This window comes from Monoraphidium neglectum (assembly GCF_000611645.1).
Source record: "Monoraphidium neglectum strain SAG 48.87 unplaced genomic scaffold scaffold02157, whole genome shotgun sequence".
NCBI classification, from domain to species: Eukaryota; Viridiplantae; Chlorophyta; class Chlorophyceae; order Sphaeropleales; family Selenastraceae; genus Monoraphidium; species Monoraphidium neglectum.
In genome coordinates, this window is record NW_014011471.1 from 1 (window position 1) to 10,259 (window position 10,259).

General features: G+C 63.2%; 3 protein-coding genes across 3 annotated transcripts; 1 reads left to right on the forward strand and 2 right to left on the reverse strand.

Moving 5' to 3' along the window:
* Positions 1-143: 143 nt before the first annotated feature.
* MNEG_10038 (hypothetical protein) lies at positions 144-368 on the reverse strand (the record flags this gene model as incomplete). Its single annotated transcript, XM_014041488.1, has 1 exon — positions 144-368. A coding segment is annotated over one exon (225 nt), but the record flags the coding sequence as incomplete, so codon positions are not given.
* Positions 369-1,712: 1,344 nt separating this feature from the next.
* Positions 1,713-2,816, forward strand: MNEG_10039 (hypothetical protein; the record flags this gene model as incomplete). The annotated part of the gene is made up of 4 exons (XM_014041489.1): positions 1,713-1,945; positions 2,110-2,167; positions 2,453-2,521; positions 2,778-2,816. 4 exons carry the CDS (start codon positions 1,713-1,715, stop codon positions 2,814-2,816), a joined length of 399 nt encoding a protein of 132 aa, XP_013896943.1.
* A 5,217-nt stretch (positions 2,817-8,033) lies between these two features.
* On the reverse strand, positions 8,034-10,224 carry MNEG_10040 (hypothetical protein; the record flags this gene model as incomplete). The annotated part of the gene is made up of 5 exons (XM_014041490.1): positions 8,034-8,336; positions 8,694-8,771; positions 9,228-9,380; positions 9,689-9,886; positions 10,204-10,224. 5 exons carry the CDS (start codon positions 10,222-10,224, stop codon positions 8,034-8,036), a joined length of 753 nt encoding a protein of 250 aa, XP_013896944.1.
* Between the last annotated feature and the right edge of the window lie 35 nt (positions 10,225-10,259).

A 10,259-nucleotide genomic window follows, 5' to 3' on the forward strand; every position in this document is an offset into this window, starting at 1 on the left:
GTGGGAGGGTGAGGGGAGGCTGCAGGGGTACGTGGTGGGAGAGGGAGGGGCGAGCAGCGGCTAGCGGGGGCGGGAGCGCGCTGGCCGCATGCAGCGGGATGGATGGTAGCGCGGGACGGGTGCGGGGCAGGGGGCGGGCTTACCATCTCATCAAACAGCGAGCGCACGCGCTGCTGCGGGGCGAGGTGCTGCCTCTGCGGCGCGACGGCGCCGGGCTTCTCGTGCTTGGCGACCTCGGCCTTGTCCTGCTTCTTGGCCTCGTCCTTGAAGGCGCGCACGTTGAGCGGCACCACGGAGCGCACGGCGCGGCGGGCGCCGCTGGCGCGGGCCAGCGAGGCTCCGATGCGACTTGTGACCAGAACGGCCATGATGGCTGTCTTATGTATGGTGCTTGTGTGTGCCGAAAGGGTTGCGGAGCGGGTTGCGAAACGGTAACAGCGTCTTGCTATGAACGTACTCCTTTCGACGGAAATGATGGCGCTTATGTTATTTGACGGCGTGTCTGCGAGAGGGCTAGAAGGCTCTCAGACGCAGACGGGTCGTTTCTAGGTGACGTCAGCGGGTTCTAGAACGCACCCGGAAGCATCCGCGACTATCATGAGACCCCACTTGCGCCTACTGCCTTTTAGATATGCGTTTATATGCGCGACATGTGCCACGCCTCTTCGCCGCGGAAGCGAGAGCCAAAGGCGGGTGCTGTTGCGCCGCCGCCATATCTGATCAACTGCTCTATTACGATGGCAACAGCCGAGGCTCGACAGCACTGTCACAAGCACGCAGGCGTGCAGGAACAGGCACGTTTCTTTCAAAACTTGTATGATGCAGCCACAGCTCCTTGGGCATGGCCACTTCGTTGGGAAGCCCCGCATTGCCAAGCAGGGATATATTCAACTCCTGATGAGCAGAAAGCGGTTCTTGCGCACTGAAGGCTGTGCAAGATTTAGTCCATACAGGCATTACACTGACACCATTGCCTTGGCCTGAGTTGCCTGGTCCTTGGAGCCGTGCTGCAGCGGCGGTGGCAAGACAGCGACAGCCCACCGACGCAAAGGATTTTGCTTGAAACTTGGGCATGGCCGCCACGCCACCTGCTACGCCGATATCATAGCTGCGAGCCGCGAGAGGGCCGTTGCAACACCGATCTTGTCCAGTCACAGATGGGGAATACAGGTGCGGACTAGCGCCGCTGCCCAGCAATTTCCATGCCTTGAACGGTCGGTGGAGCTGAAATGATTGTTTAGGAGCGTTAAGTCGCGAAAGTTCGGCTAAACAAGACCAGACGCCCAAAGTGACCAGGGTGACCCGGGTGACCTGATCTGTGATCTGCATCCATGGCGATGTGCCTGCCTAATCCACAGCAAATAACCGTGTCCTGCAATCAGTTTGCAGCAACTCTGTCTATCGTTCCGTTTTCGCTCTGGGCACGCCACACCAGGTGTCGTGCGGCGCGGGTCCGGTTGTCGCAGGCGCACCGCCTCTTACCATCCTGGCCTATGTACCTAGATAAAATGCACACCTGTACGTCTGTGCATGCACCCTCAAGCACGATGGCTGCGACGGATGTGATCTCAACAGCGCCCCCGTCAATAATTGTGGGCTTCACAGCGCATTCTGACGCTCTCGAGTCTCCATCGCGGGCATCTAGTCTCACGGCACGGCGCAGTCTCCTCTCGGACCTGATGCGTGATGCGATCGTTGGCACAGGCTGCAGCATGAGCAGGGGTGGCAGCAGCAGCGAAACTGTCCCCCGCGCCCTGTACCGCGACGGCAGTGCCTATGGCGACCACGCATACGATTGTGAGGACGACGACGAGGTGCTGGACGAGGAGGAGCTCAGCCTGCTGGAGGACATTGGCGCTGCGTGGTCGCCTTCCTCGTCATCCTTGAGCGCCGCCCCCAGCACCGTCTCCTGCGGCTCGAGGCCGATCGCCATCCCCGCAGCCACGTGAGCACGCGGGCAGCCAAGGCGCGCAGCATGGGTTTGCGCGTGTCGCTCAGCAGGGTGGCAGTCATTGAGTGCATGGGCGTGCGCGGGGTTGGTTGCTCCACTCGTCTCACCCGACGCCATCTCCTCTCTCACCCAACCCCCACACTCGTACCTGGCCCCAGCTACTTCAAGGACCATGCGCAGCGGCGGCACCTGGACAGGCTAAACAGGAAGCGCGCGGTGAGGGGCCGGGCCAGGGAGGGGCTAGAGGGATGCTCAGGCAGCGGGGTACTGAGGGAGAGCCCGCCACGGGCCAGAAATTGAGATATTCGCACCTGTTGTCAGGTCGACGGCTTGCCCATGTCGGCGCATGCCAGATTGCAGCGCTGCCATCGCCACAGCTCAGGCCTTTTTTGGGGGATCCAAGCGCCACGCGTCAACGTGACACCCCAGGGTCAACCAGTCTCCGCATGCCCATGCCGGCCTCCCACCTCACCCCACCCCTCTTGCACCCTCCCATCGCAGTGGTACTCCCAGCAGCAGGAGCAGGAGCGACTCCTCGGCAAGACGGGCGCCAAGTCGGCGGCGCAGCAAGTGCGGCGCTTGGCGCGAGCGTCGCGTAATCTCGGAAGATGCAGTGTCGACCCCCTCGCCACCAGCCCTGCCCGATCCCCATCAGCAGGGGTGGTGCGAGGACTGGGTGCAGGGCTGGGCGCGACCCCGCCTGAGAACAGCCGCAATAAAGTGCGCTTTCGTGCATCTCCACGCCATCACGCCCTCACATTTGGCATCCTGTTCAAACTGTGATTGTTTACCTCCTTCTTGCCAGGTGCCACGGCCCCTTCCAAAGCAGCGGAAGCAGCAATACATTGGCGGCGCCGGCAAGTGATCTGGCCGTCTGCGGCCCTATCGGCCTGTGTGCTTGGCGGTTACTGCCGCATTCTAACCCAATTCCAGCAAGATTCGGGGCGCGGCACCACGTGGCGGCGCACGTGGCGAGGCCCGCTGCTCCTGCGTGCGGCCACTGCCCCAGGCCACCGCTCTTCTCCTCGACCGCGCAACCAATTCTCATGATTCGATGGGTGTGTGTGCGACGCGGGTACACAACAACGTGCTGAAAGATGCCGCGAACAGATCGGTCCTTACACAATATAGCGACGATTTGCGTCGGCGCGCGGGCGGCATCGCAGGGCGCGCCGCCGCCCCGCCCAGGTTTTTGTGCACAAAACAGGAGAGCCAGGGGGGTATGAAGCCCTCCCCCCTCACGCACTTGCCAGCCAAATCTCACTCATATTTGCTTGGCCGGCTACCCGCCGCGTGGCATGCCGCCCAACAAAATTTGCACGTGGGCGCACTCAGACGCGGCGCAGAGGCCATGTGCGCGTGCGCATGGCCGCCTCCATCTCCCTACCCTCTCTCCTATTTGAGCGCAGGGTGTATGCTATGCGTGTACCAATCCACAACACACAACATCACTGGCTCCTAGGCGCTTGCATGCATATGCATGCCACGAGGCCGCCGCGGCCACCACTACAAGGCCCCGGTACCCAGCGTGAATCAAGCCACGGGGCGGGGTCGCTGGACGGCCGCCTGGCGCGCCGACAAGGCACCTAGGGGCAAAGCGGGCGAGGGCACTCCGAGTGCCTCGGCCCGCGGCCGCATTTTGGCGTTATTCAACCTGGTGTGTTCGCAGTCGCTTTGACCTTGCAGTGCCGTCAGCCGCCTGCAGTGTGGTCGTGCTCGCGCGCGCCACAGCCGCGCGTCTTGCGCCCGTGCGGCGCCGCTCCTCCGCACTTTTCGGGGCCTCATGGTTGCCCCCGCTGTGCTGCGCCGTGCTCCCCCAACGTGCAAGGATGGAGTTGGTGCATGCGCCCAACCCAGCAGCTTGCCAGCACTTCCAAATCGAGCAGTCAGGGCACTGCGCCTCCCCCCTCCACCCCTGGGTTCTCGTGAGCCCCTGCATTTAGATGGCGAGTGTGTGTGTAGGCGTACATGTTTGTGTGTGTGTGTGAGTGTGTGTGTGTGTGTGTGTGTGTGTGCGCGCGCGTGCACGTGCACGCACACGTGCGTGCGTGCGTGCGTGCGTGTGTTTTGGCCACACTGCGTACACCGTCGGCGCGTTGAACCTCTCTTGCGTGCACAAGTATCAAGTCTCCCCCTTCACCCTTGAAGGTTGGCTTGTCACAACTTCTTTATTCCACCCACACTTTTGTTGGGTTTCGGGAGGGGAGCATGGGGTGCCTTTGCCTGGTGCGCCTGCACAATTTGCACGTCCAAGCACGTGGCTCCCCTCCACCCCAACATGCCTGCTGTTGGCCCAGCGCTTATGCAAAGCTGGGCTGCCAGCGTGGGGGCCTTGTGGGCTTTTTGCATTGGCTGGAGGGCGCAGCTTGACGAGTCCGGCCCGGGCCACAGGCTGACATGTGAGCATACCAAGGATGCACATATCAAAAGCGGTGGGCCGGGCCCGTGTCCAGCAGGCAGCACCAGCACCCCACCTCCATCCGTCAACCTGCGCAGGCGGGGCTTTGCGCCCCCAAGGTGGTGCTGGCGTTTGCCAGCTCCCCGGCCCCCTGCCTCGCACACGCCCGCCTGCTTCCAGTCACCATTGGCCAGGTTGCACAGGGATGCCCCTTGTCATTGAACCCTTTTCTCTTGCTTTTGCCAACCGTGCTTTGAGGACGGGTCGGCAATTCCCCACCGAGAGCGTTGCCCACCAACAGCTTGGCAGTCGCACCCTGTGAGCCTTCGCTTCACCGACAGTGACCGCAATGCCCCTCGCAACTGCAAGCCTGCCGTTGAAGTTTGCTCCTCATGCCGCTAGCTCATGCAGGTAGCTTACAAGGAAGTTGTAATGCAAGTAGGTGCACATGACAACAGCGCCTGCGCATCACCGGACTGCTGCTCCCAACCGCACTGCCTGCAGCCAGCATCCGCACTCAAGTGTAAGTTCTACTACATGTCTACGTGAAAACAGCGTAATCATCGGTGCTGTGCGTTCCGTCTGTGCCTACAGGTGCGATCGGGGTGATACCGTAAAGCCAAGCGGCCGGTGGGTGGCCAAGGGGCACAATCCTGTGCGTCCTCTTCGCGTTCAACCGTCTTGAGGTTGGTACAGTTTTGGCGGTATGTTGTAGCACCACTCATGTAGCGGCCCTGCGCACGCTCTGCGCTGCCTTCCCGCCAAACACAACCTAGCACAGCTTGATCCAGAGAAGCAAAGCATGCAGCCAGCCAGGGTGATCATCGGTTTTCAAGCCTCTCTCGGCACCGGTGGGCCGCGGGACGGCCAGGAGTTCGTTGCAGCTCGGCCCCAGGGCGGGCTCTCCATGCTCCTCTCCCGGAGGGCTTGTGAGTACAGCGAGGGCTCATACACATCCTCATACTTCAGCGACGGTTCGTGCTATGACGACATCAGCGATGCCGAGAGCGACACCAGCGATGGCGACGTGTGCGCAGAGTCCGGCAGCGGTTCAGCGGGATGCTCCAGCTACAGCAGCTCCCAGCCGATTGCGATCCCCCAATTCAAGGAGCCCAAGCAACGCGCCTGGGCGGCTGCTCGGTACCACCTGCAGCAGCTCGCCGCGCACCAGCAACGGCGCGCTTCGCCGCCAGGTGGCGCGGACCACCAGGGACGCCCGCACCAGCGGCAGCAGCAGCAGCAGCAGCAGATGCAGCAGCAAACGTGCATGCAGCCTCAGCAGCAAAACAGCGAGCGCGCGGGCATCACTCGGCAGGCGGCGCCGGCGCCTGCGGCCGGCCACCTGCGTTGCGAGGCACAGGTGGGCGCCGTGCATGGATGGCGCCAGCGGACTTCCTTGCCTTGCGAGGCCTGCATGCAACACAACTTGCTATAGTCACCAACCTTCAAAAGCATCAGAGGGTTCGTCATGCTGTTGTGCATCCATGTGGTTGCCTGAACCCTATCCCGTCATGGCAACAGCCTCCTCGCAGCCTCCTCGACAAGGGATCAGTCCCTCCCTAAACAAGACCTAATTGAGCACACCCCTGATTCGGCCCTTGCCCCCACCAACATTGTGTGTGCAGGGGCGGCCCACATGAGAGCAAGTCACACATGCACTGAGATGAACGGCCCCTTTGCAAGCAAAACTAGGCAACCGGCCGTCGAGACACGCAAACACTTGCTCTTTGGTCATCTGGAACCCAGGGCACGGAGGCTCTACAGCCGCGGCCCCAACGAAACACCCTGCCGCAGTGGTTCACGGCTTGACCCACGCCGTTATGCGTGCCGCCAAACCCCACCCGCTCGCCAAGCGCCGAGCCGCAGCCACGGCACAATTGCGGCCGCATGCTGGGCATGCGCACTCGCATGGGTGCGCCCACATAGGGTCTCGGGCGCGCGTGCGGCCGGCCTCTTGTTTCAGTTTCAATAAATTACTATCGCTGGAGTGCGCCGATATCACAGGCCGCTGTACCAATCTGCTCGGAGCTGTTTGCACCGCTCTCCTTCACACTGTTTTGGGTGTGGGGTGCGCCCCCGTTTGATGTAGTGATGTGCCGACTTTGTTTTCGCTGTGCGTTGACTGGCGACTGTGCAGGGTCACCCCACCACAGACTGCTTGCCGAAACACAGCCCCGTCATTGTTTATGCTGGTGCTCCGCACGCGCACTCGCCGCACGCCGCGCCGCAACGGCGCGCGCGCGGCAGCAACCGCGGGCGGGACAGCGTGCATGGCGGGCGCAACCGGGTGGGACGTTTGTGAATGGGCGCGGCGCCCTCAAGCGTGGCCTTGGCACTTTCAGGCCGCGTTTGAAATGCAGGGTTTTCAGCACCAGAGACGACACCAGAGTGAGGCTGCAGGCCACTGGCAGGGAGGGGAATCGTATCACTGCATCATTTCAGCCCAGAGTTCCCGGAGGCATGTGCATATTGCCTGCTAGAAGCATACCTTCCCGCAAGGCGCCGAGCGCGGCGGCGCCCCTTGTGTTGCACTGGCACACCTTGTTGCTAGCCTGGCTGGGCCCCATTGTTTGCTTTCGCCGTCTCCTGTTCCCCCCTTGCCCAGCGTTGCTTTTGTTTGCCTTTTACATCCCCAATGCCGCCATTTCCGTGATGCGTTATATTGCCGTCACGCAGGTGCAGGCCACTGGCCGCTCACACCTGTCCATAGCTTGAAGGGGCCAGATGCTGCGTGCGTGCGCCCAAGGCTGCGGTTTCAGCCGTTCGCCCGCCGCGCCGCGTCCGTCCTTGCACCAACGCGCACCAACCTTGCATGCGTGCGCCTAACTTGTGCAGATCGTACAACACACACCCACTCGTGGAGGCCTAATGTGCCCTCTCCCCACTGCCTTCAACAACTGTCCAGGCGATTGTGACGTGACACCACCCCCTTGTCCCGCATCGCATGTGATTGCTGCACGCGACTGCGACCGGGGACTGGAGCATTCTGGCACAGCCTCAGGAGCGCGTCGCATTATGTGGCGCTAGCTAAGGTGTTGCGTGTGCTCCCTGGCTGCGCACCACCAGGCAGCTGAGCAGGCCGTGCCGTGCATCAAGACACGCACTGCCAGGCTCACCAGTCTCTTGCACCGTGTGTCTAGTGTAATTCGTATCAAATTGCATCACTGGCAGTGCCTGCAGACAAGGAAGTCTGGAGGACGAATTGCAGTGTGTGGCAGAGTTGCATGGCACATGCACCTGCAGTCAGCTGCAAAACTTGGGGCGCACATGTGTTGAAGAGTGCCTGCACTGTGGTTTTGTGGGGCTTGCGGAGCGGTTCTTGGCAGCAGATGCCTCGTGGACGAATGGTTACAGCCATTGCTTGTGATCAAGCCACCTGTTGCACCCCGGTCAAATTGGTCCAGCGGTCAAAGGTCTGCACTATGACGAAGACAAGTGGGGGCGAAGGCGCGGGCCATCCCTGGACACAAGCTGCCAGGCCCGCTAGGACACACACAGCCGCCAGCCCAGCTCCTGCGTGTGCTAACTAGTGCGCGACCCCGTTCAAGAGGCGCAACGGGATGGATCAGCAGGCTCAATGAAATCGGCCAAATAGGGGTTGAGCCGCAAGAAATAAACAGACGCTACGCAATCTACCCGCCCGTATTCGCTAACTGCGCCGCCCTGCGCTGCGCCGCGCCGCCCTCATCGCCCCGCCGCATTGGCCAGCAGGTCCGCCACCACCGCGGCCGCGTCCCGCACGACCCCCTCCCCGCTGGCCTCCAGCTCCCGCAGCGCCGTAAGCAGCTGGTCCAGCTCAGCAGAGCTGGTGCCCACCGAGGGGTCTGCCGCCAGCGCCGCGTTTACGGCGGCCAGCACGTGCTGCTGCATGCGGGGCGGGGGCGCGGCGTCGCCCTCCAGGTGGAGGCCGCGTAGGGCGGCGGCCAGTATGGCGGCGCCGTCGTTGGAGAGCACCCAGCCGGCGGTCTCCTGGGGGTACAGGGACACCTGCGCGTGTTTGTGATCGTGGGTGAGAGGGTGCGCGTGCGGTGCGTATGTATGTGTCTGAGTGCGAGCGCTTGTGTTGACAATCGTGTGGGCTTGTGCGTTAGTGAGTGGGTGTGGCATGCAAAATGTGTGCGTGCCCGTGCTGCTTGTGTGTGTTGTGTGTGAGTGTGTGTGTGTGTGTGTGTGTGTGCGTGTGTGAGTGTGTGAGTGTGTATGTGTGTTGGGCAGGGGCAGCTGGGGAGCATGGAGGGTTGATGACGTGAACATGCGGTGGCGAGCCGGGAACGATGCATGACGGACGGCACCCAAGCAATCGCGCGCTGCGCATGCTGCGCGGGCCACGGGGCATGTCCGCACCAGCTCAGCGAGGCACTGGCTGGCCGCCACCGCGACGGGCGCCTCGGGGTGTGAGCACAGGTCCATGAACACAGGGAGCTGCGGGGGCGGATCAGGGGGGGGACCCGGGGGAGCAGGGGGCGCAGGCGCGCTGTCATCACTCATGTCTCGCAGAGCAGGTGAGCAGGCTAGCAGCCCCCCTCGCTCATCCTGCCTGGCGTTGGGGTTGACTCCTCTGATACCCCATTGTCGCGCCGACACGGGATACACAACACCGCCCCGACGCCGCGCCGCGCAACGGGGCCCGGTGGAGGGGAGGGAGGAAGGGGACCAGGACAGCAGGCAACACCCCCCCCCCCCCGCCCCGCCCCTTTCCTTGTTCTGGATCCTGACCCAGCGGCTGGGCCTGTGGCGAACAGGCCGCTGGGTCAGGATCCAGAACATCACCTCAGGCGATGGGGGCTCTCCAGCATGCGCAAAACGTGTCTCCTGCGCACGAGTGTGCGCGCGTGTGGGGTCGCCAGGGGCCCCTGCGGCCCCTGGCGGTGCGCCCACCTGCTGCAGGAACACGGCCAGGACCTCGCCCTGGCTGCTGCCGCCCGCCACCTCGCGCGCGTCGCCGGCCATGATGGCCCCGCACAGGTCCAGCACCGGCTCAAGGAAGGGCTCCACGTTGTTGTGGTGCGCGTACTGAAGAACAGCACACACCTTGTTATTGTTTGGGGGGGGGGAAGGGAGGAATGTGGGGTGTTCACGTGTGCGTGGGTGGGGGGGAGGAGTGGTGGGCCTGAAAGCAGGGCCTCAGCCGAAGGACGGCGTCCAATGGATGGGTACCATCGGGAAGCAGGCGGCTGGGCGGACGGACTGGGCGGTGGTTCGCGAATCTTGGATGCGGCGCTGCGGGACACAAGGGCGCAATATCGGGGCACCGCAACGCACGCCGGGCTGAAGCCGAGCATTGTTTGGGGGCAGCAGCGGCTTCGAACCGCCGCGGCCGCACGCGTTGCCGCCCGCACCTTGTCTGCCGCCCCGAGCGCCTGCAGCTGCGCGGCCCCCATGCCGCCCGCCATGACGAGCGCGCGGCACAGCCGTATGTTGTGTACGTTGTTGTTGGCGTGCTCCAGCGACAGGTAGTCGAAGAACAGGGGCGCCAGCCCCAGGGCGCGCACCTGGCCCACAAAGCCGCTGTTCACCTCCAACACACCGCCCAGCAGCTGGGTTGGGTGTGTGGGCGTGTGCACACATGTGTGTTGGTGTCGGGGAGTTCAAAGCAAGGCTCTGGGAAATGGGGCTCAGGTAGGCAAAGGTGCGGCCTACGGCGCTGCCCCTGGCGGTTGGCCCACCAAATTCGACGCTCCCAGCTGCGCACGTGCCCTGGCTCGTGCGGACGAAAACACCTGCACTCAGTAAGCCGCGACGCACACACACATACACACACTCTCAACCGCACGCGGGCGCACGACCCAGTGCGTGTGACCCAGAAGTCTAGCAGCACAGAGACAACACAAGCGCCCACCCACCCAGCCCCCACCTTGAGGGCGTACAGGGGCATGGGGTCCTCCTGGGCCAGCAGCCCCGGCACCAGGG